This window comes from Anomalospiza imberbis, chromosome 5 (assembly GCF_031753505.1).
Source record: "Anomalospiza imberbis isolate Cuckoo-Finch-1a 21T00152 chromosome 5, ASM3175350v1, whole genome shotgun sequence".
Classification (NCBI taxonomy): Eukaryota; Metazoa; Chordata; class Aves; order Passeriformes; family Viduidae; genus Anomalospiza; species Anomalospiza imberbis.
This window is the reverse complement of record NC_089685.1, coordinates 46,471,865-46,497,808: the sequence shown is the minus strand read 5'-3', so window position 1 is coordinate 46,497,808 and position 25,944 is coordinate 46,471,865. Positions and strand designations below refer to the sequence as shown.

Genomic DNA, 25,944 nt, shown 5'->3' with positions numbered 1-25,944 from the left:
TCACATGCACTTCTTACAAACACCTCACAACCTCTCTGACATCAGAAAACATTAATGATGGGAATTTAACAATTAAGAATGACATTTTACCTTCAGAACTGAACTTTTGAGAAGTTGGCAAAAGCAGGAATTACTTAATTACAGCAAAGGCATTCCCAACAAGGGTTATAATTTTTAACCCCACAATGTGAGAAGCTCTACTATCTTCTGACAGTTCAGTCTTAGGTTTGGACTTCTGTTTCTTTTCAAGTGCAGAAAATCATTGTCTGTAATAGACTGCTCCCTATGAACCTCACTTCTGTGTTCTCCCAGACAGCTCAGAGTACTGTGGGAGGTGTGAGCATGGCTGGAGGACACAGCTCCTGGTGTGTTCCCAGGAAGTCCCTCCTGAAGGGACTTCATAAGCCACAGACTGGTGATTTCTGATGGGTCCCTTGCCAAAAACATAGATGTGACCTTCCCCTCTTGGGGTTAAAACTCCACATTGAGACATGGCCAAACTCTCCCTTCCCTTCCCTTCCCTTCCCTTCCCTTCCCTTCCCTTCCCTTCCCTTCCCTTCCCTTCCCTTCCCTTCCCTTCCCTTCCCTTGGGAGATGGAAAACAGCTGTACCAGTTTAATGGTTTGCATTTGAATGAACATAAACTGATGTGTGCTGCTTGTAAGTGATTGGTATTAAAGGCAGACTGAAATAGGCCTGTCTCTGGAGACAGTGAAGAGTATTGTCAACACTGTAAACAAACAGTGTTCTCTCCTGGTTTAACTAAGAGGATTCAAAGTGATCCAAGTTTGATTTGTAGAAGAAAATCTGAATTACTGAAACAACTCTAGCCTGAAGGAAGCGTGCAGTATACAAGGAAAATAAGGGACCTGTTTCCATTAAAAGGCAAGTATCTTAGAAGAGAGTGTAACATCCTGCTGACCTCAAGGGATGCTTAGGGTACTCTGAAGCCATGGGATGCAAATGGGTGCTACAGTACAGTAATGAGAAGAATAAAATCTAAACGCCTGAGTTTTCCTCTGGCTTGGTCAGTCCTGGCTTTTGAGTAGACCTGAACAAGCCCAGAGTGTAATTTCTGCTCCTGTAACTGTGCAGTAAGAATGAGACAGCTGTGAAGCAAGACACTTCACAGAAAATCTAGAATCACCTATCCAAGCTATTGCTATTCAGCCATTGTTTGAGCTTGAGTGTCATTAGTTAAATTGGCAGGGAAGGCCCACTTTCATGCCAAAATTAATTGTTAATGCCATGTTAAGAAGACTCTCAAGGTTATAATGAAAACTCCTATGAATATGAGCTCTATGAGCTTGACTCTCATCCACACTTCAGTCTCTCCAGCAGTCTGGCTTTCCACAGGGGCTCCAAGAGACATGGCATGTAGTGGAAATGTAAAAGTATACACGACTGCAAGAGCAAGTGATGAAACAAGGCCAGTTGCTAGTTTGTAACTTGAAATCGCTCAGCTGCTGCAAGCATCCTGTCAAAGCTGCACCCCAAAGTCTGTGTGTCACCAAAGCTCCACCAGCCACTTCTGTGCTGTCATATCCTGCTGGGTTCATCACTCATGACAGTGGAGAAGAAAGCCTTGGCAGCCTTAGGTGGGTACACAGGTAGGCTCCAATGGTATTAGCAATGTTATGTGCTGTCCTGAAGATCAGCTGTGTGTTTGATAGACCCCAGATGTGGTTTGCCCTCCTGCTGCCAGGGCACACTGCCAACTCATGTTGAGCCTGGTGTTGACCAGCATCCCCAGATCCCCCTGTGCAGGGATGCTCCCCAGACATTTCTCTCCCCATTTATATTTGTGCCCAGCACTGCTCCACCCAAGGTGCAGAATCCATCACTTGGAGCTGTCAGATTTCATCCCATCAATCACAGCGCAATGATCCAATCTATACAGAACCCTCTCCAAAGCATCTTGTCCCTCAAGAGAGCCAACAGCATCTCCCCACTTTGGTGTCATCAGTAAAATTGCTAAAGATGCATTCAACTTCGCATCCAGATTGCTAATAAATACATTGAACAGGACTGTCCCTAGAAGTGAGCCCTGTGGAACAGCCCTGTGGAACACTGCCAGCCAGATGTGGCCCATGCACTACAACCCACTAAGCCCTGCACTTAGACAGTTCTTTACCCAGTGCACTGGGAACTTGCTCATCCCATAGCCATGCAACTCGATCCTGCTGTGAGGGGCAGTACAAAAAGCCTTCCTTAAAATGCAGAACAACTAGACCCACCACCTTCCCTCAATCCACTAAGTAGGTGATCTTATCATACCAAGATAGCAAATTAGTTAAATGGGATTTACCTTTGTGGCTGGCTGTGCCTGATGTCTGCATTATCCTTTAAATGCCTTTCAATAGTACTCAGCATTAACTTTTTCATCATTTTTTCCAGCCCTTCTGTGAGGGCTAATGGTATCAGTTACAAAACCTGTAACTTCTAAGTTGTTCTTTGATGCTGGTTTTTACCCTCTTCACTACAGAGGCATAATTGTTCTTAGCCTCCTTTCTCACCCTCCCTCCCTACCATCCAAAGTATGCCATTGCATAGTAAACTGTGCCTGTGCAGCTGTTTTGTACAGAAAGAAAAAGAAACTAATGTGTTGTAACACATTATAAATAAAAAAAACTAATGTGGTGCATTTGCATAAAGGATTTTGATGGTGTATGAGTAAAAAAAAAACCCAGAAGATTATTCTACGGCGTGACAGAGTTGTAAATGTCCCATGGACACATCTGGAGCAGACATGGGCACCGGGGCTCTGGTCCTACTAGCTAAGTAGTGAGGAGACACTGCTGAGGTGCAGTGGTTTGAAGTTTGGTGTCTTTTGATGTTTAAACTCTAAATGTCTATTGTTACAAATCTGGCAGCTCAATCAGCTGAGTTTTTCTTATCCTCATTTAAAAGCTTTCCGGTCCAGCTCCAGAGTATAAACAGAAAAAAGTACCAGTTGATTTACACTTTTTTAAAGCACTGTATTTGTGAAAGGAGTATTCCAGTGTCCCCTCCTGTCTTTTCCCCTCCCACACACGTAATTTTTTCAAAGGAGGAGAATCCATGATTCTGTTCCCCCTCCAAACTCTGTCCCCACACAAAACAATCAAACCCCTTTGGAAGACCTCTCCATGCTCAGAGCCTACGCCCATCCCAAGTGCTGTTTTGTAGATTTCAGTGGAATGTGAATCATTCATAGCTGATGTGCTCTTACCATGGGACTGCATTTTTGGTTTCGGCCATCAGACTGTTTTTATGAGATGTCACTTACACAAGCCTTGCCACAGATCCATGGGGTTCATGCTACGCCCCTCTACTCTCAGGATGTGTGGCACACTGAGAGGCTGAGGTAAACCAGGAGCAAGTCTGGAGGCAGCCCTCTGTCACGACTTAGCAGGGTAAGAATCCTGCCTATCCTCATTCCAACAGCAGTCAATGGCTTTACAGGCCTAACCAATACAGTGGTAGACAATGTGCCTCCCAGCAGTTTAAACATTGCCTGGCTTTTCCTCAGACTCCTGAAGGGGAAGAAACAAATCTGGCAGCTCATAAAGTCAGATACAACCCAGTTGCTAAGGTAACCCAGCTGATAAGAGCAGCACTCTGATAGATAACACCAGGCACAGGACTCAACTGCCTGGTTGAGTCTGATTTCAGCATGCTGTGGATTAGTGAACAAGTCTTTCAGTTCCAGAGCTGGTACAGAAAAAGACAATGGGAGCTGGAAATCTCAGGGACCTGCTCAGCAATGTATTCCCCCTCAAAAGAAGTATCTAGAATTGTTTTAGTGAGTCTTAAGTGACTGAATCAAAAGTGAGGTAAATAACACCATGTCATTAGCTTAATTTGAATGTTTCTAAGACAACCTCTATGTGGCTGATGAAACCAACCACGATGAAACCAACCCTGTTATAGTTGGATAGTCCCATAACTGCCTCTTGCACCTTGGGGAAGTACCTTTTACAAGCTACCAAAGCCCTAAAATCCTTGATAACAAAACCTTCGCAGTCTGAGGTTCATGGGGAGTAGAATTTCCAGTCTGCAGAAAGGCTAATTTGAGGTGCCCCTCTTGATTTAAACTGCAATTGGGGAAAAAAAAAATCCCAAAAACAAAACCACCAGGAAAAAAAGGCAAAAAGGCATCTGTTTTCACCACACAGGGAGAGATATCCTTGGAGATAGTTTGTGGGGAGCCAAGATCGACTACTGAAAAAAAGTAAGCCATATATAGAATGCCTGCTTCCTAGAGTCCAAGTTAGGACTTGACTACCAAAAATGCTGCTGCTTTGAATTAGCAGTTACAGTAGGGAAAACTCTCCATTACACTGCTCTGCTGAACTCCCCTTTTGAGGGGAGCTTTTAATATTTTTCATATTTTCACATGCTGTTAACTAGATGACTACTGGTGCCTGAGTTACTTAGTTTATCCCTTGCCTGGTGTATTTACAAGGGATGCAAACCTGCTTCTTGGTCATCTCAACATGATGATCTCCAGTTCTGACAAAGTTATGCAAAAGACTTGTGCATATTGTGTTGAGAAGATAGGTAACCACAACTTTCAAAATCAACTCTAGCCAATAATGAATAATATATGTGACCTTAATGAGTAATATAAAGACACTTTATGCCTCTGGCTTTGCTGGAAAAGTGTTAAATGGCCTTAGATGAAAAGATAATAAGACCTTCAACTTGAAATCCTTTGCTGTAAAAGGCAAAGTGCTTTACCAGTAAAATTAATATTTTGAAAAATGGTATTGCATAAAAAGGTAGGAAAGATTAGTCAGCCAGTGAGTAGAGGTCATTATTTTGTCTGACAGAAAGTCCAGAGCTTTATTGATCGACCTCCTGAAAAGAGAGTGTGTATAGCAGCAAGCAAAAACATTATTTTCTTTCTCAGCATCAACTAATTGCATGCTGCATTTAAAACACATTCAATCTACAAGTAAACAAATTCATGAGGCTGTTAGGTGTCTTAAATCCAGGGAAAATTTTTCTACAATATAAAATATCTGAGCTGGGAACAGAAGATGTTCTGGAGCACAGCCTAAGGTTTTAGTCAGCAGCCTACCAGGCTTCCCTAGCAGCTCCTCATCACTATCTCCCCTGAAAATCACCTGCATGCAAGTGATTAAGCCATAGGAAGTCAAGGCTCTTCTCACCAGGGTAAACAGTTGAGTACTTTGCTCTGGCACTGGACTATTGGTAAATCTTTTAATTGCCCAACCCATCAGTCATCCTCATCAAGAAAATGGAAGTAATGGCAGTGATTTCTTTTTTAGAAATCACTTTAAAGAATATATCTGCATTGATGTACATTTGCATTTAAGAGCCACGTCTCACACCTTTCATGGTCTCTCTCACACTGAAGTGGCGACCATGGTTGGTGAAACACCATGTTAACTATGGCAGTAAAGGTAAGGACGCTGAGATGAAAAATACATTTATGATGACATAAAAAATAAAACACTATTGGCAAGAGCTGAGAGATGGGTGGGAAGCATGTAGAAAGCTACTTTCTTTCTAGGGGGCCTAAGTATGCTGCCATTGAATTCAACAGCTCCAGTGAAGTTGACTTCAGGCATGAAGCATGGGCTGTCTAAATGCCTGGTAGTAATCTAGTTTGTATCACCTTTAAATTAGCTGTGAGCTCTTTAGAGGGTGTCTCTACAGTTTAGGGGCCATTACAATCAAACCAGAGAAGCAGTAGCTTGTGCCTGTACAGCAAATGAGGCATGTAAGCTTTTACAATTAAAGGACTTGGGCAGTGATGGAAGTACACTGGCCAATTTATCAGCAGAAATCTAATCAATCTAACCATGAACTCTGTAATTCCCCAACCCTGGGCCATAAAACACTGCCCTCATCTGAACCAAATGCTTGAACACACTCCAGGTTTTTCTGGCATGAAATAATTCACCAGCTATTTCAGGTATGGCACCCTTTCTTGTGGGTCTCAGCCTGCAGGTGAAAGCACCTAAGTCTGCAGGTTTAGCCTTTGGATAACATTTTTCATGGCTACACATACTTGCCAAGCAACTGTTTAGGCCCAGATTTCCAAGGCTTGGGCTCTGTTCCCCTGCAAACAAAATAGGGATAGAAAGGACATGGGAATTACTGGGGTTGGTGTCACTGGACCCACTGCACAACGTGCAGAAACCAAAGATTCCCAACTATGTAAGAAAATTCCTCAGAGTAAAGTAAAAAAATTACACCACCACATACTCTCCATATTTTCTCTTACATTTATTTCAGACTAGGGTCTAGTCTTAAAGAATGTTTCCTTCTGGAAAAAAAAAATTAACTGCCTTGATCTCCCAACAACATTTTCTGGGAAGGAAATCTCCAGTGATGTGACCAGCAGGGTATTTTCTCTGCCATAACTTTAAGTATATTTATTAACTTGCTGAGAATTTGGTGGGTAATAAAAATCAAAAGGAGAGAGACAAATGTCAGCCTGGGAAAAATGTCAAAGGATTAATTTCTGTATCTCATCTTTCTGTTAGTGAAAGGATCATGGTCCTTGCTGTGCTTGATCCTGACTAGATAGTAAGGTATGTATCTTTGGAATTTAAAGTGTCAAATCTTAAGGAAACAGAAAATCTTCCTCATTAAAGCTGAGGCAGCACCACATCAGTAACAAACTTAAGGCATGTAAGGACAAAAAAGAACAAGGTGTTCGTAGCTCTGTGGACATGTGTAATACCTCACAGGAGCTGGGGATCACATTAGGTCACTGCTGACACAATTGCATGGAGTCTTTCTATGTGTGGTGTGTATTTACATGTCTCAAAAGAAATTGGTTACTAGGGCATTCAGCATATTTCTGAAGTGGCTATATTCCTCTTCCCCTCTCCCTGTTTACAGTTCCCTTTGGAGTACAAGAAACATTTTCTGTAACCTCAGCTTCCTGATTCAGCTGTTGTGATGTCAGTTATTTACGATAACAAAAGTGAGACAATGCCTGTGGTTTGTGTGGGACAAAGCCAACCTTGTTTCTGTAAAAAGGGACAATCCTGATGTGAGAAGTCCAGGAAAGGCTACGAAGTAGGACTCTGAGGTGGTATTTCATTAGTCCTGCCAACTTCATAATGGGCTTGACACTGCATTATTTCAAAGGCCACTGACAGAGGGTTTCTTCATTTCCAGAGGATTGGACACTAATGTGAATGGAACTCTTGGAAAACTCCCTCTTTGCAGAATAAGGCTTCAGAGATAGGTATCTTGGGAAATGAATGGATTGCTAGTGGGTGGGGAGGTAGCGAGTGTCAGGATGCAAATGTTTCAATAGAAATTATACATTCTGTGGTCACAGGCAAGTCATTCTGCACCTCTGCTTACCTGTCATGAAACTCGTCTATTAATATTGCACTGCCTAAACCACAGATGTAGTGAAACTTGCACAATGCCAGTAAACTCCTGATGTCACAGAGTAGCAAAAGGAAAGAAGAAACCCTTAAAACAAAGCATGGTTAGTTATGAATGAAGAGCATCAGCTTTGGTGCAGCCTAGAGGATGTCCCTTACCTGCTATCCTGCCGATTGGCATCGCATGGTCCTCGGGAGGGGAGACAGACACCATGATGTGGTTCATATAAGCTAACTCTTCTCGGTGCGACAGGTTGATGGGCTTGACGTCCCTGTGCAGCCCATCCTCAGACAACCTCGGTGGTTTGAAATCGGAGTGCCTGGGGTTCAGTATCAAAGGATGCATGATAGGGCTGGGCATCAGCTGGATGATCCTGGTGTTCTCCTGGCGAGGGCTGGAAGGCTTCTGGAGCACCTCGGAAGGAGGCGGGCAGTGGTTGTTTTCTACTGGGGACACTGAGAGAGGATAGGGCTCCTGCTGGTTGTTCTCATACTGGTGCCTTGTCCCTGGCACTCTGTCGGCCGGGGACAGGCGACGGAAGGTGCTATCCATGGGGGACTTCAGTGGCCGCTGGTCGGGGTCTGGCGATGGACGGTGGTTGTTGGTGATGGGCGACCGCGAGCGATGCAACAGTTCAATGGTTGGGGTGCTGTGGTGGACTGCTTCTGCAGATGGCCTCGAAGGTCTCTGCACAAAGCTATCTGTGGAGAAAAAAAAAGTCCCCAAAATACAGATTGTCTATATTGTGATCAAGTTATAGGATCTACTGCTGACAGCTTGAAAATGTTTTTTATTTGTGTGACCTACAGTTGCCCAGTAAAGTCCTGCATAAATGCAGATAGTTATTTTTACACAGAATGAAAACAGTGAAAACAATCTCCCTCCACCACCATGTAAAAACCGTTCCTTGGGAAACACACTAAGAGAAATCCCATTTTGAGGAGCTGACTGAACACTTGTGAAGAAAGTAAGATCTGATTTAGCTGTACTGTGTTTCTGCACAATTTTTTTAAAAATTTATCTCCTGCCATTCATGTCTCTCTGTGTCATTCCTCTTACTACCATGATGAGCACTTCAAGGTAGAAGGGAAAGAAAAAAAGGGAAAATGTCTCCAGGAAAATACTGGGTATTAAGTTTTAGATGGTAGAGGCTTAGGTCAAGGTAGAGAATAACTCAGTCTGAAATATGAACTGGGAAAAAAAAACCCTACTGGTAGGAAGCCCTGTATTTTATCCCTGCCTTAATTTTAAAAGCATGTTACATCTTCATAAGGACATTTTCTTCTTCTTTTATTTAGTCTGTAGTGTCTACTGATGGATTGCCCCATATAAGCACTTACATGTCTTCAGCAGGAGGACTTCTAGCAACATTTTTGCATGAACACACTTTCCCAGCTGTGATGCTTAACAGCAGTAGGGAGATAAATCACTAACAATCCTCTCACAAAATTAAAATTTTTGCCAGTGCAAACTTTCAGGTTAGCTAAGGCCATCAATTTTGACTTGGGAAACCACTGACAAAGAGGAAAGCACCACCAGAGCTACAGTGACTAACAGGTTTTTATCAGGAAAAAAAAAGATCAAATTTCAGTGCTGTTTGTTGAAAGCCTTGGGTGATAAGAGAAGGAAACTTCTGGGTACGTGTCAACAACTGAAACAAGTAGTTGCCTATTTGAGGCTGCCTGTTTGTTCACTTCATTTTCTCTGAATATGAAATGGTTCTCTTGCCAAGGCAGTGATAACTGTTTGAAAACCCTGTTGAGGTGAAGACTAAAGGGCTCCTGCTGCTCTGGAACCCAGGCAGGCACCAGGAGATGGACCAGCACATACCCAGGGAAAGGCTTGAACAGCAAAAGCCCAAGTCCAGAGAAAATGTAGTGCCAGGCAGTGACATAGCATCTGCACAAGAACACTAAAGTCTACAAGAAAACCTGGAATTTTAGGCAGAACCTACATTGCTCTAGAATACTTATTAAACACACCTGTGGTCCCAGACAAGAAAAATGCATTTGTAAGGCTATTCAAGATCCTCACAATGGAACAGCTGGAGGACATGAAACTCCAGAACTATATATATATTATTGTTCTTGCTTAAATCCACAGTTTTAAATACAATCTGGCCAGCAAATGTGGGATAGCCCAAATGACGATCAAAGAGGAAAAATTTACAACTGTACCTACCCTCTCTTTCCTTAAAGTCCTCTTTCTTTGCCACAACAGAAAAAAATCAACTCCCAAATTTTACTCAGTGTCCTGTCTTCTACAGACCATCCACCCCCATCACTGTGCATTCAAATGCACTGTGCTCATTCTTGGCCTGTAAATACAGACCAGAATATTGTGTTGTTTGTCCTATTTATTTAATGCCTTGGCTGAAGGGAGCAACTAACTATAAAGTAGAAAGGAATTGCCGTGCTGTGCTTTTCACCAAGCTCTCTGAAAACATTAGTTGGCTCTGACAAACTCTCAACAGAGGTGTTCCTACCTGTCTGCTTCCAAACCATGGTGATACTGAACCTGGACAGAGAAGACAGAAAGTATAGACCAAGAAACTCTTGGAAAAGCAGGAAGAGGAAACACCACAAATGGATACACACTAATGGTTCACTTTCCTTCAAGATCTTTTTCTTAAAGTACTTAACAAAAGAATCCCCTCATGGCCAAAGATGCTGTTTGCCATAAAGCAATTCCAACTCTGCTCTAAGCAGGACTGCCACAAATGACCCTGAACAGAATAAAATCCTCATCACATTCACTCCTTGGCACATCTGGTGATTATAAGTTGAGCACATATGGTATGTAATTTCAGGCAGCATTAGATTCACTCTGGATCTTCATTCCAAATGAGCAACATTCTTTTCTTGAAGACAAAGCTGTGAAAGGAAATTCACCTCCCAGGAAATTCGCTGACCTATCCATACAGGGATGGGTGGGGCTGCACTTTGAGAGTGAGCAATTGCTGGCATGACAGTCCCAAAGATTGGCACTCTCTGCTTACCCATGAAAGAAGTGCAGGGAGTGACAGTGTAAGCTTCCTGCATGGCATCCCATCCAGTGACTCAGAGCTCCGTCAGAAGGACCACTGGAGATGAAGGTAATTCACTTTCCATTGCTCATCCCTCTGCAGGGACAGAGCCCATTCCAAGCCAATATCCTGAACTGCAGTCAATTGATTGCTAACAGCCAAACCCCCTTTGTTTAAGCCTAGTAAGAAACCACTAGAGGGAAAGCATTTAAAAGCAGGATCATAAGTATAATCCATTAGGAAACAGGCAAAAGAGCCAGAAAATGGAAAAGATCACTGGAGTAAGGAGAGATTGTAATAAAGACACATCACCTGTGAAGCTTAACCACTCAAAATGGGGCCAGGGTAAAATCTGTCCCCTCTGTCACAGTCTGTGAGTTAGCCTGGGTTAAGTTCTGCTCCTCGCATTCATTCTCCTTTTTTTAAGTAAGTTGTATTTTGCTGAGGCAAAATGAAAACTCAATTGTGATAGCTTCTCCCAAGTGACTTTGTGAAACAGGAGGAAGAAGTAATGTCAAAATAAACAAATTCACCTGTCTGTAAATTTTTGGCATGGAGATTTTTGATTGCTCAGTCTTGTGGCAGGCAAGTTGTAGTTTCTTTTGCTTATTTTGAAGTTCCTCTCACAGCAAACCAATAACTAATTTTTGTCATTATAAAGAGAAGTTTTCAGTAATAGCACAGAGTTCTCTAAGAAAAGCCGTGCTACTATCAGCAGCCAGAGTATTGTAAGGAAGAAATATAAGTTGTTTCTTGATCACTAGATTGTAAAAGATGTATTTTTTAAACGACACACAAGAAAGGCCAACTGATCATCCCTGTGAAATCCTCTCTAGTCAAAGTTGCTCCATATGTTAAATGTAAGAGTGTCTGAGAGAGAAGCTAATATTTGTTTGAAATTTAGAATGGGAACACTTGTGGGTGAAGGCCAAGCTTGAGGAAAAGACAGAGATTTTACTAATGGTCTGAATACAGTGGGCAACTGTCTCTTGCACATCTCTGCCAACTGAACCTCATCTAACCTGGAATATTTACACAGCTGGGTGGAAACACTTTGGAGTGTCCTTATTCCACCTGCTGCTGTCCTGCTGTTGGCATAGTCTCAGGGTTTTGCTGGTGCCATTTGACTCTGGCTACCTCAGACTGGCCACAGGCAACTGGTACAGGTCTGACAGCACCCCTGAATCTTCTCTTGCAATCCCATGTTGAATCTTGAAATAGATTCACATCAAATAGAATAAGCACACCTTTTCTCCAGTTAGCAGAGACCAGGGTGACATCCTAACTCACTTATATTCTCTTCTCCTGTTTCCTCAAAAAAGGAGTAACTACTTTTCCTAGTAGTACTTTTAAAGTAATTACTTTTTTTCTAAATTTTTAAATTGAAAATTGAATTCATTTTTAATTGAAAAAAAATTAATTCTGCCTGATGCTTTCGTGGAAAGGATCTCTGAAAAAGATTAAGTTTTATATTTTTCTATGATATACCCAAGAAATCCAAGAAGTACTTCAGTATGTGTATTTTTAAAGAAATTAAAACCTCAATTTTCCAGTGAAAAGAAGCACACTTCCATTTTGCAGTAGAAGAAGCCCAAATATGCAATTTCACAAACTTAACTATTATTTTTTCATCACCTCTGATAGACATGGTATGTGTGCACACTACTAAACCTAAGCAAGTAATTCTGATAGTAAAAATGAGAGAAAACCTGCAGAAGCCCACTTCTCTCACCAGGAATTGCTCAACCAGCCCAACAGCTGAGCAATGTGATGGGCTCAGTGCCAGGAACTCTGGCATGATGCTCTGACAGACAGCCAGCTGAAGTGACTGCGAGTTGGATATTCCCCTCTGAGGCTGCCCTCCCTTGCTCTGCCAACAACTGCATTTAGCTGCATCTCCAGGATACTGAAAGTGCATGAAGCAACTTTGTTTACCTAACTGGGTGTGAGGAATAATGAATCAATAGGGTCAATAAAATGCTCTGCTTTTTAATCTGTATCTGACATAGCTTTTAAAGGTGCTTTGGAAACAGAAAAAAATAATAGAAGATAAATGGAGAAGGGCTTGTCGACTCACTAGACCATTTGATTGTTCCAAAGCTGTGGAGACAGAGAGAGGAGAGCAGCTTTATTTAAGTAACTTTGGAGCAAGAAAATGACATAATTCCTACTCGCCTTTGTAATGGCAGCTCCTGTAAAATGAGCCAGACTTACCTTCATCATGATTCTGGTGCAATGTGACCTCTGGCTGAGTATGGATAGAGTTCCCAGGGTGGAAGAAGGGTGTGAAGAGCATATGAGCTTTCCTTTGCTTCAGGATATGCTGAAGGAGTTCATACAAAACATCACCTGAAAGACAAACAGCAGGAAAAAGGAAATGAAAATGTAAATAACTGATGAGAAGACTCATTTAGCCATCTGATGCATGAATTCATGGCTCCTGGGTGCTATTTTCAGACCCAAAAATACTAGCAGTAAAATCCTGCATTTCACTGCTATGCAAAGTTCTCCTCTGAAAGGAAAAAAAGGCACATGACACCTCTGAGTGTGACTGTGGCAAAATAGAACGACATTCCCTGGCACCATAATTGCTGTATCTTTCCTTAATGGAACATAACACTGCAATATCCAGGAGACCAGTGGACTAACTGCTTTTTCTTTGCCTTTTATAAATTTCATCTTGTATGGATGACCTTATTCCAAAATCTACACGAAACACGTAAGGCACTTTTGCATTTGGTCTGGTGTAACTGGTTGCACATTTCAAAGTGAAATTGTACATCACAGGATAGGAAGTCTCTTGACTTTTCATTCTGCCAGCTCTTTTGTTCATCACTGCTCATATTACAGAGGAACAGGCTGCAACAATTACATATTATCTGAAAATGAATTTAGTGAAGTTTCACTTACGAAACCTTCGATTTTCTGGGAGAGTTTTCTCAAATATGGGGGTTTTTAGTAGTTGTTTCTATGAGATTGTAAGCTGTGTACCACTTCTCCCTAGTCTCTGTAAACTGCCAACATTCTAATTTGTGGGCAACTTGAGTTTCTTGGTGTGAAACAGTTAAAGCCATACTGCTTTCCATAGTTCAGTTTCCTTTATTTTTAACATTTAGGCTGCTTTTACTGTCTCAGCAGTGACTTTAGGGCATTTTTAAAAGGTGATTGCAATATCTGAAAGCCTAATTAAAAACAAAGCCTTGAACACCCAGTTACTTGAAAGTCTAAAAAGTTATTTTACCACATAATTCCCATCACTGAATGCAACAGTGGCATAATCTTAAATAACTAGTGCTGTAACACTCAGAGCAGTAAGGTAGCAAATTTGTACCTCTTTTGATTGGCCAGACAGACTAGTGAAAACATCCATAAAGCTGTGTGTGGTTTTGGTTTGTTTTTTTTTTTTTTTTTACCTAATGAAATTGCTGAGACTTCTGCATCACCCGTATGCAGCAATGTTAAGATGGTGAAAAACATTTTCACCATTCCCTCCCTCCCTCCCTCCCTCCCTCCCTCCCTTCCTCCCTCCCTTCCCTGGGCAGCCCTGAATGGAACTGTGTTGGGGCTGTGAGCCCCTTTCTTGGCAAGACTATGGGAGTGATGCCCTTCTCCTGCTTTAACCATGAGGGGAAATGATACAGCTCTCGTGGGGCCTCAGTCTGGAAAAACTTAATGCCTCTGTGGCAAACATTATTTCACAGTTCTTAAATTTCATGTACAGTTAATTCTGGGAAATGCTGAGGTAATGTCCCTTTACCTACAGTTATCGCAACTTTTAGGGACTGACTCAGATAGCCTCCACAAGGTTTATTATCAGTGGGGAATACCTGGAGGGAAGGAAGAGGCAAAATGCAAGGGAGGAGGCCTTTAGCTGGGTTATTTCCTTCCAAATTCAGCTTAACCTTCTGAATAAAGTGAGATTTTGCAAGTCAAAGGCTATTCTCTGGGAACACTCTGTTTCCAGCCTAGAAACATTTTTAATCCTGCTTATTTCAAGTGCCTTCACAGCATACAAGGGGAAGAATAGGAACATAACTTGCAGTCAGGAAGGGGAATTGCAGACAACATACATAAAGGTGTCCCTTGCAGTCCTTGCCCACATCCCTGCTTTCAATACTCCTTTTGCTTCAAGAAGTGTTAATTTTACACTCCAAGTGGTGTACCAGAATTAAAAAAAAAAAAAAAAAAAAAAGACATTTCTAGGCATTAGTTCTCATTAGTGTTTTACAGTGACAACAGATATTGATGTTTGGGCTCTTCGTCCATACAAGATCAATCCTGGGTATGAAGCACATGCTTTAAAAACTTTATATACACTAACATAAGCAACACTTTGTGAGGCAGATTCTGCAGGAGGATGGTTGTGGAGAGTGGCCAAGCAGATTGATGCAGAATCAGACCCACAGCTTGATTATCAGCTGGATTCCAGCAGCAGCTGTACTCCTGCACCTTGTGAGCCTTGCACTGGAAGCCTCCTCATAGCAATTCTGTCACCACTTGGTCCAAGCTCTTTAATCACCTATAGTGATTGAAGTGCAAGCCTTTATATTTAACAGGAGTACCTCGTGTGGTCACAAAAAACAAGGCTCACAACTCATATTAAACATCCCTGACAAAGGAGGGCAGAGGCTTAATCTGACTGTGTAACTGGAGCAGACACACCACAGGGGATACAAATACAGGCAGGCAATACACATATTTCTAAATTTCCTCTGTGAATAAATGAAGACATAATTTGAGCAATAGGCAGACTGATTCACACACCTGTCTGTGCTGTGCTGAGGGCTGGACTCCAACACATGTGAGAATATGGTAAAGTAAAGCAAAACCCACAGGGACTCTTAAATAGAGGCAAAGTCCCCCAGGAAGGAGTTTTGCAGTCATTTTTAGCAGCACCTCAGCCAAGACAACTGGGAGGCAAAATGCTAATATGGGCTGCTTAAAGAGGCTGGAGCACTTGATTGACATGCTGCTGTAGCTGGGTCTGTGAACAGATAAGCCTTTACAAGGAAGAGCTGGATGTCACAAAAGGCTGCCAGAGCAGCTTGCTTTCTGGGAGTTCTGCAGGGAGTTTTAACTATAAACAGGTTGGATGTTTGGGTTTGAATTTGCATTCAAATATGCCTACAACTCAGATGTATCACGATTTCCTTCTCTCTTTGTCCTTTTTGTTCTTGCCTCATACAAGTGTCTCTGTCCTCCCTTTACCCTCCCTTTCCCAGTCCACCTCAGCAAAGGTGACCATTTCTTCCTCTGACCCTCTTCAGCTTTTGTTGCAACTTCCTCTCTCTTTGCAATCACAGCTTCTGTAAATAGTCCTCACCTGAATGAGGGGACCTGTATCGAAAGTCCTCTTTGGTCAGGAGCAGCAGAGCTTTGCCGTTCATCTCAAAGGTGTTGCTCTCAATGGGCCTCAAGGAAAACTCCTTCTCTGCCCACCGGAGCCACTGTGCCACATCTTCCCTGCTCCAGTAAACCGGCTGCAAACCTGGGCCAGAAAGAGACGACAGTTCTGTTACCAAATTGAGACAAGGCACAGGAACACAGGCAGACACCGCTGAATCCCCGCTTTCCCCCACAGCATAACCTACAAAGTCTCAGGGAAAAGGGTAGGAGAGCAATGTCATGTTGGTACAGGATTACTCTAAGCACTGGACTGCAAAATACTTTGGCACTTTGGTTTATCTGTGACATACTGAGAACCAAGAACTGACTCAGCATCCTGAAGAAAGCTCACAGGACATTATTTCATTCCAGGTTTCCACTGTGCAAAAGGATTTTCCTCCACGTGCTCCTTCTGATGTGCAGAGCAAGCAGCAGGAGAAGTCCTTGGTGCCATCCATCCTTGGTGTGTATCCTTCCATGGAAGAGAGGTGTGCTCTCTCATCACACCCCTTGTACATTCATGGACCAAGAATAATGAAAGATTGTCAAATGCAAGACAGCCATGGCTCCTTTCCAGGTGGCTGGGGTGGGGTCTGTAAGGAAGGGCAGCTTAAATACAGCCCCTGTATCAGTGTGATTATCAGCACATGTATTGTTGAGAGAGGTGTATTCACACAGGCCTACCCCTCCTCCAGGTGCCATTATGTGACTAGGTGCCATTCCCACACTGGAGAGGAAAGCCAGGGCCAAGATTGTGCCAGCTTTGTCACTGCTTTAGCCTGTGTTTCCTGTATAGCAATCAAATATTACCAATGTAACTAGGTCCATGTAAGAGAGTATAGCATTTTTTAGTAAAATAGTAGGGATATTTGGTTTGGGGACAGATTTTCCAAGGTGCCAAGGAAAATCTGGCACTCCCTTTCTGCCAGCCAGCTCGTACAGTTTATACAGCCTAGGCTATTGTGTTTACTTACAGAGGCCCAACCACATTACCATCAAAGACATTTTGCCTGCTACCTTTATTGGGCTCAGGCAGAGAAGCTTGGGAGGTATGACAATTCAATATCTGTTCTACACACAAATTTAAAATAGCTTCCTTCCCCTGGAGAGAAGGCAGCACGGTGAAGAGCTGTTTATACCCGAGTAGAGAGATTATCTCCAATCCAATGGGCAATAAAAGCTTTATTTTCCTTCCCCCCTCATGACATGATTCATTGTTTGACTTGCTACAAAGCTTACCCACTGTGCATGGAAACATAAAATTTGCCATATCTGATCAGATCTCTGGTACACAGCCTCTGGCAGGAGCCAATACCTTATGCTTTAGAGGAAGATGAACCTCCCTTCCTTGTATTGCACCTGGCTGATTGTACGCTGCACATGGGAAGAAATTTCCTTCCTGGCACACCATTCTCTGAGATCTGATTACCCTCCTCCTACCAACCACCAAAAGAAGCCTTGAGAGAGTTGTACCACTCTTGTTTTGGTTTGGTTTTTATTTCTTTAACAGATAGGCAACCTTTTATTTCTGTTTTAGCAAGAGGTAGCATGAAGTGAATTGCATTCTGCTGCTTTGCCAGATTCCCAGACAACGGCTTTGGAAAGTCCCAGAGCCACAGTTGCATACAGAACTGAATCTCTGTCAGGAGAGGAATTGAGATTGTGCCTGAGAAAGGGTCAGAGCTGACCTAAGGAAGGGATGCCTGCATGGCCGTAGCAAGAATTTCCATTAGCTTTCAACTGTAGCATACTATTGTACTATAGAAACAAGTAGTAGCCTTTAATTATTTATGAAGCAAATTCTCTTCCCCCTATGAATTAGGGTCTGCTTATTGAGGTCAGAGTTTTCTGTAGGACCTTTATTTTTGAAGGGACTGGGGTGAGGTGTAGATTTGCTCAGACACATGGAAACTGTCATCTAAAATGCCACAGTGAGGTTCATCTTCTGCTGAATCAAGGGCTATTTCTGCAGAAAATACACTCCAGACCCCAGGCTGTTGCTGTAGCTAAAACAGAAAGGTGAGACGTGATGCAGGCAGACCACAACATATGAATGGGTTTTACAAGACCATCTGAGGAGTGCTTGAAATGCTCATGTGTGATTTCTTTTGCCTCCTTCTTTGCCATGCCATGCAAGCAATAAATTGCCCAAAGGAGAACTGTCGTGTAGAAATCTAACTGGCCTTCTGATGTGTACTTCACCTGATGAGGCATTAAACAAAAGAGAACATCACTGTGAAAATCAGGCTGACAAGGACCGAATTGTACCATAACTTCAACATGAGGTGTGTGCTCCCTTATAGATAACAATGTAATAAATAAATCACTCCCTGTACAAACACAGATCAACACTTCCCATCTGCAGGTGACAGTACATTTTTGCCTTCTGTTCAAATAGTACAAAAGTACCGTGTCCAAAGAGAGCTTCACATTGATGAGTGCTAGACCCAGAACAGCCAAGTAAGTTACACAGACTGGGACAAGCCCCATGGGCTGTGCTGGCAGCTCTGAAACAGACCCAACACTTCACACTGCAAACGAGGTCTCTGCTGGGTTTCTCTGAAACTGGTGAGAAAAGCCCCAAAGTAATATGACCTAGGACCCCTTGGCTTGAAATTACTGAGAATGAGCAAGCAGCCAGTCTAATTCAGTTTGGCTATGGCTAAACTGAGTGGGTGGATGTGCCACATCACTCCACCCCTGGGGTGATCCCATAATTAAAATACTTACATTGTGTTTGGAAAACATAAGGTGCCATAAAACAAGTAAACTGCTTTTCCCTAGATGGAGTTCTTATTCTCTCACTTCCCTCCCTTCCTGCCCTGCTGCTTTCCTGGGAAGTTAGTTTCTCAAAAAAACATACCCCCATCACATGCCCATTTGTTATGTGAGGCTGAACCAGTTCAATCACAGGAGGCTTTTCTAGGGGTACACAGCAGTGCTGCTAAAAAGTGCTTCAGAAACTGTCATTCAAAAATAATTCTTTCATGAGCAGTACAGTGTCTACTAAACTTGAATGCCACCTTCTTTGACCCTTCTTAAGAAGAAGTAGTTGGTTTTGTGAAAACAAGGTCATGAGACGGTTGGCTTTGCAACTGAAGGGATTTTACAGCACAGTGTACAATGCTATCAGAAGGTAATGAAAATGCTTTCCTGTACTGCCCATGGAAGAAAACTTAATCCCACTTATACTATTTTTCTTCTTTGGATGCTGTTTCTTATTTTCCTCTCTCCATCTTCTTTTATTGTCGTGCCCATAGTGGAGGAAAATGGGCTGGTTTTATCTCTTTGGTTTTATTCTTTGCAGAAGCTAACAGCACTGTCTTCAACTAACAAAGATATTTACCAAGCAGAATAAAGTGAGGAAAACAAGAGCTGTGGTGCGAAATGAGGGCAGAGTTTTGCATGCTGAACTGACTGCTGAAATCATTGTGAAGTTTTTGCTGTTTTCACTAGGTGCAGATCAGACATGGGGGATGCTGCCTTTCTCCCAGCCTGCCCTCTTGGTGGCCATGGACTTCCCAGGGTGAATTTTGACCTAAGAGTCAGACCTGGCTCTGCTTCCATTTCTGCCTTTGCACCTCTGGTTGAAATCTGGCAAGCAGTCCCCATCATGGTCTCTCTATCTGTGTAGTGCAAAAATAAACAACAACAAAAACTTCTTGAACTCAATAGCTGAAAGCAGGTTAGACAAAGCTGTGCAAACCATCAAAATCTGTCTCTATGAGATCCAGCATAGTCCCTGTCTTCTGTCAGTTTCCAAGCATCACCTCCAGCAGAGTAAAATACAGTAATTTACTGGCATGTTTATAAACTGACAGCTTTATATGCATTAAGCAGGGAGCAAAATCCATGCTCACCTTTTCAATGCTACAGGCTGATGCACTGGTGTCTTAATAGATGATCTACTTCTGCAGCATACTCCTCACCTGAAGTCCTGGTTCTAACACCTGTTACTCTGGTGACCTTATAAATGATGAGGATGATCAATTCTCACACTGCAGGGCACAAGCTGGTAACCATCCCGAGTGCAGAAGAAATCCATTCTTTGTTCCTTTCTATTCTCAAGCAGCAAAGCAAAGTACAATGGAGAGGGACTGGCAGGGTAATTTACACTTTGAAGTAGCCAGTAAACCTGTTCAGCACCAACAGACATGGGCACAAACAGGAATGTACTGGTCTGTTGAACAGTTTAGGCTGATGGTCTGAAGAGTTCACTTCTGACAGAGAGCCCCTCAGGAAACTGAAGCAGGGTCAGGCTTTGAGGATGGAAAAACAGAGTGCTCTGTTCAGGCAGTATAACCTTTGCACTTAGAATTACACAGCCAGCAATATTTTCACCTGACCACAGACTTTTGTTGGGGTTACAACTTTGTTTTTTTGAACAGATGTAGCCAACCTTAAATCTTGCAAAGCACTTGCACTCAGCAACCCCTTCTCTGGTGTGGAAGACAGAGTATGCATTTTTACTGTATGAGTTGCTATGTTCAGTGAATGCAACAGATACACCTCAAATGTGAAGTATAATGTACCACAGGCTGTTTTCACCTTGATTCATTTTGGAACAGTCTGAGGACACAAATCCAATATAAAATGTGATGCACAGTACCACCGAGAGCTGCTGTTCTGCTTTAGTTTCGAGATGAGGACACAGCCACAGGACAGCACACACATGGAAAACAGCATTCATAGCAAGTTTTGTCTAACTTTTTGTTCCACTTCAGCTATGCTCTCCATCCTCCTGCCTGGCAGGCGGGATGATGGTGTGAGAAGGGAATAAAGACAGACCTCTCATTTATCCCTGCTTTTTGCAGGGCAGACAGAATTGTTCACACTCCCACGCCAAAAACTACTTAGTATGGTTGGGCAAACAGCAAAGGGGCCAGTGCATGCAAATCAGCAGCTGGTTTCCAAACACCCAGGGACAGATGCATCATCACTGGCAGCATCAGGGAAGCCAGCTCAAGTCTGTAGCTACTGTGAGCCTTTAGTGGGAAAATGATGCTGGAGAAGTTTAAAACACTTGAATGTCTCCTATCAAGTAACTCTTTAGGAACTGATGCTCTCTTTCTTTGTTATTAACAAAGTTTTTCCTTGTTAGCTGTAAAGCATAACATGTGCCTCTGCATATGATGGTGTATGTCAAGCAGGAGAGGTGGATGAGGTTGTGTTTTGGTCTTAATTTCTGTATAAAGGCAACACTGTCTGGAAGAAAAGCATATGATTAGATTTAAATCCTTGTCTCAGGTTCTGCCAGAGCAACTTTTTAAAGTCCCTTCCTGTCTCACATCTTTGTTTAGAATGCTGGACTACCAAAATGCAAAGAGGTGTCATAGTGCTTTGCCAGTTAACATCCAAAATGCTCTGAAGTGCAAATTGCTGCACAGCTGCTTCAAAGATACTGTTTCAACATTGCCATGGTGTTGTGTGTGCTGCTCTCTGGTTCCCTGTTTGGAAACACTGATTGTTGCTGCAGACCAGAGGCCCTGCTCTGGTATGTGCTTGGATGTGACAGAACCACCACCAGCAGCACACAGCTCCCCAGCAGGGCAGTGCCGAGCTCAACAGCAGTGTAGGATCATGCTGAAGGGCTTTCCAAACTGAGGCACTAAGGCCCTCCTGAAGCAGCAATTCTGTACTTTCTCTGCTGGGGCTGCTGCATCCATCTCTCAACCCAAGTGACTTCCCCAAAGCATCCAGCACCCACAGGGTGCTTCAGAACTATCACTTCTATGGAAGGTAAGGGCAGCAAGGGTAAAGATCTTGCTTTCTCAGGAAGTCTTTCCAGTTCCTCAGAGGTAACAGAAATCTGTGGCATGCCTAGCTATTCCCAGGCAGATGGAGAGTGTAATGAAGTGCCCTCAGGGACTGTTCTGGTGTTAGCATACATGTGGAAGATGCAGCCCTGCCACAGGGTAAATCCTGTACTGCTGGTGGTCTGCGCACTTGCTGTTACGAGTAGGGGACAGAATTCTGTGTGCAGTGATGTGCCTGATCACTTGTTCTTTCCAGCAGAAGCCCCTGGAGCCAGGCAGTGGAGAAGCAGTGGCTATTCACTGCTGTTGGCTTGCAGGGACTGCCTCATCCTACAGTAGAGAGCTGGCTCTGCACTTCCCAGGCCCAGAGATAAGCAAAGGTAGAAAATGAAGAAAAGGTTAATCCTAGCTAATCCTTGGAGGGAATTATTTAGGAGGTGAGTATGAAGTGGTACAAAGGAAATGCAGGGCAGCAGATAAAAATGCCCCTTTACAGGTCTTGTTGAGGAAAAAAATTGTTGGATAGGGAACAGAAGAGTTGTGGCAGAAAAAGAGACCACAAGTGAGGCTTGCACATTCTTTAAGAAGGTCTGAAAGTGCCTGTAATCAGAATGACAAGGCTTTGAGGAATCTCCTACACTTCTGGGAACAGAGGGCAAAACAGCTTTTTCAGTAGTAATCTGAAATAAAAGGCACAGGCTTATTTCCCCTGCTGTCCTGTTGAACAAAGTATTAGAGGTAGAGCACAAGTGCAGGTAATGGTCCATGCACTGTGCCTGCTCTGGGGCCTGCATGTGTGCAGACATCTACAGAAACCAACCCAGCAAAGCTCTGCCATGGGTTTCTGCCATGCTGACTTTGCTGGTGTGGTGCCCTGGGACCCAGCCCTTCTCCTTTCACTGTCTGTACAGAGACCCTGGGAAGCTGACACATCTGAATCCCTCAGGGCTTCGGGGTCATAAAACAAATAAAATTGCTTTCCTAATGCAGCCTTTGGAAAGTCTGTAAGAAACATATTGATTGGAAAATGCTCGATTAGAACGAGCTCTCATACAGGGAAATAAATCTTTTCAATTGCCCACACCCTGTGCCAAGCTCAGCTTCCTGGAAGCAACTATGGCCCTTTCTGGAACTGAGGTGAAAATCCCATGTTCCATCACCTCGCCTGACCTGCTGACATTACACATGGTTTGCATTTGCTGATCAAATGCACAAGCAGGACTCTAAATTAGCTTGCTGGGCTGAGACAGCTCACTGATTAACGATGGCAGATGAAGTCACCGATACAAAACCCCACAAAAGTTGAAGCCACACTACAGAATTTAAAATGAAGAATATATTCTTTCTCAGTCTATGCCCAACCCCTTTTCTAGAGACAAGTTAGTAAACGAAGTAACTCTCTCAGACAAAATTACTCAACTATGTCTAAGACCTCCGACCCCAGCAAGTGAGAAAAGTCCCCGAACGCTGCTGACCAATTCCTGAAGTCCTTGGAGTTGTACCTGATGTCAGACTAAAGCTTCTAGTGCAACCCCAATGGTTTAATGTGGCCAGCTGTGCTGCATTTCTTATAACTGAGATCCACATTTAACCCACAGCAGCCACTAGTCTCCCTTCTGTTTCCACTGCATCATCCAGAGCAAACCTATAGAATAAGTGGATATTAGGATGTCCTCTGTGAGCTGCCCCACTTTGGGATTAGTCAGAAACAGAAAAATACTACAATGCTGGAGCAGCCTACCTGCTGCTGACAGGCAGTTTGTGGCCTGAAACAGAATTCACCCAGGCCAGGACAAACCAGTTTAGATAATGGTGCTGGTTTGTGTGTTGAAGTTGGATTTGAGGTTCTGAAAGGGAAAAGCTACCAAAGAAGTGAGCAGCCACAGAGGTGATGAAAAGACCAGTGGGTTTTCTAGGCACTCATTCCGTGAGCCATGTCCAAGAGCTTTCAAGAACTCTGCAGACGGCTCCAGCTTCCTTTCATGTTGTTTGCAAAACCTTCCTAGAAGCCTGACAAGAGCTTTCCTTCCAGGGCAGGGTGAAGGCTGGCTTTTTCCATCTGGGCAGAACGTTCAGAGAAGGCCAGGGCACAGCAGGGGTCAGTGAGCCATGGACAGCAGGACACTGCCTGGCCGCCAGCTGCCGAGCCGCTGCTCCCACAGCTGCCACACCACGGCATTCCTGCCACAGCAGCCAGTGCAACACCAGCAGTGGCAGTGGGATGGGGAGGAGGGAAATGCTGGCTTGGATCCACTCCCTGTTACAGCCTTAATCTGCTCCTGACTTCTCAACCAATTTTTGGCTGTTGTCCATGGAGCAGACATTGCTCTCCTACTGCTCCCTTCCAAAAGGAGCGGAAAGAAATGTCTTCTGTTGGTTTTCTCCTTGTATGTGCAAAAACTATATCCTAAACAAGAGCAGCTGAGCCCTGACAATGTCACAGGGTAACTAGCTCAAGAGACAATGCTGCCAGAAGCAAACAGTTTTGCCAGTAGAAGTCAAGGGATTATAAAAACTTCAATTTTCTTCTCAGCAACCCTTTATTGTTTCAAACCAATTTAATCTTAATCCAGGCCAAAATTCCAGGACTAAAAAGCATTCTTTACATTCTTTCTGCACTGGCTATGGCCACTGCTGATACTTAGTAACACTTGCACATTTACACTACACAGTGCCTTTCAACTACAGACAAATTAGATTGTTATATCTGTTTTACAGATGTGAGGCACAAAGGCACTGGATGCCTGCCCATACACGGAGGGATCAAATCCAGGAACTCTATTCTGCTCCTCTTTATAACTGGACACATGCAGAGCATCTTTACATCCTTTATACCTACTTTACCTTCCCACTTCTTGTATCAATTATTTGATGCATCCTGGCAACAGTAAGGTAAACAACCCCACTCCATATTAGAAGGAACTGTCAATACATGTTGTTTCTTTCTTTTAACACAATATGGCCTTGATCTCTGGCTGAGGGGTTGAAGATTTGTAAGTAATCAGAAATAAATTGATCTTGGTAGTCTTGACCTACATATGGTTTTACTCAAGTCTTTAGCCTGCTACCTAATTGCTGTACAGTGGAGCAGAGTGCTCAGATTATTACCATGCTTACACTATGTAGCAGTAATGCTGGTAACCGAACTGGAAGCTCCAGGTTTAGGAACCTGATCAACACTGCTGAAAGATTTGAAATACTGAAGAAATAATTGCTAGCTGCAACAAATACAGCTTCCTAGAATTAAGATGGTTCCTTTCAGTAATTCATCACTTTAACCTGCCATCAGCTACACCACCTTCATCTTCCGGTGGATGCAAATTTAGAAAGATTCTAGAGTTTTGTAAGAGAGGGGTCAGGAAGTCCTTTTTGTACAGCTGAATCAAGTGGAAAGTTTTGAAATCTCAGTTTCACATATCAACAAAACACCACCAACAACATTATAATCCTCCATATTAAGAAGCTGCCTTTTTCTCACAGGGAGATTTTGTTCTCAGAGGCTCACATCCTGAAGAAGTTGGGTCCCTTTCCCTTGAGGAATTTTGGCTGAGACTTTGTTTCCTAACTCAACTGTGACTGGGAAAGCTGGGCAGGGGCGAGTGTGTACACAAAGAGCATGTTTTCCAGGCTGTTTCCAGGGAACATGAGGTCAGCTCCACTACAGAACAGTCTATGCTGTAACAGCAAGATGTCATCTGTTGGCTTCCTCTGCACTGGGGCTCCAAGACTCGTGAGCTGCAGCTGCACTTGTGCTGCTACTGTAAAAGCAGATTTTGGCAGCACAGCCCAGAACCATGGCTTACTTTGCCTGTAACCATTAAGCAAATCACCACAGAAAAAAAATTACCACCAGCATGTGGTAAAAGTATGTCATACTTTTACTGTAACTGATTTTGCTTTTAGATGTCTTGCTCATGCAGGCATTCTCTGCGGAATCCTAGTGCAGGAGGGCTACGACAGCCTGCTTCAAGACACCAGTACATGAGTTCTTCCATGCTTTATGCAAAGACATGCCTTCAGGTGGCATGAAATATTAAATTACTGGTGGAAACTGTACAAACTACAACTTTGGACACTGCACATCTTTGGAGGTAAAAGCCCAGTCTTAGCATGCTGCATACATCTCTCGCTCCCAAGATGCTGCAAACTGGAGTTCTGACATGATTAAAAACTCCAGATTTAGCTTAATTTGTTGATGGTTCCTTAATGAACCAAATCCCTATAGCTCTTACAAACTGTCAGTCATTTCTCCACTGCTGTCCTAGAGAAAGGTGAAGAGCTTCAAAGAACAGCTCTAGATGCCAGAAGTCCTTTTCCACATTCAGGGGACAAGGAGGCCACTGAGATGGACTCCAAACTGCACAACACCACATCACCCATTCAGGAGAAGTAACTGCATTACCTTTCCATGAGGCC

The 25,944-nt window shown here is 43.2% G+C and overlaps 1 protein-coding gene across 7 annotated transcripts in view; it reads right to left on the bottom strand.

Annotated features, from left to right (window-relative positions):
- Positions 1–25,944, bottom strand: part of ETV6 (ETS variant transcription factor 6) — a 128,530-nt gene that overhangs the window by 16,086 nt on the left and 86,500 nt on the right. For all 7 annotated transcript variants that reach the window (XM_068190534.1, XM_068190535.1, XM_068190537.1 and 4 more), the window contains 3 exons: positions 15,711–15,875; positions 12,602–12,736; positions 7,521–8,063 (listed from right to left, as the gene is read on the bottom strand). In XM_068190534.1, coding sequence (XP_068046635.1) covers positions 7,521–8,063; positions 12,602–12,736; positions 15,711–15,774 — 742 coding nt within the window. In that variant the 5' untranslated portion in view covers positions 15,775–15,875. The remainder of the gene's footprint in view (positions 1–7,520; positions 8,064–12,601; positions 12,737–15,710; positions 15,876–25,944) is intronic.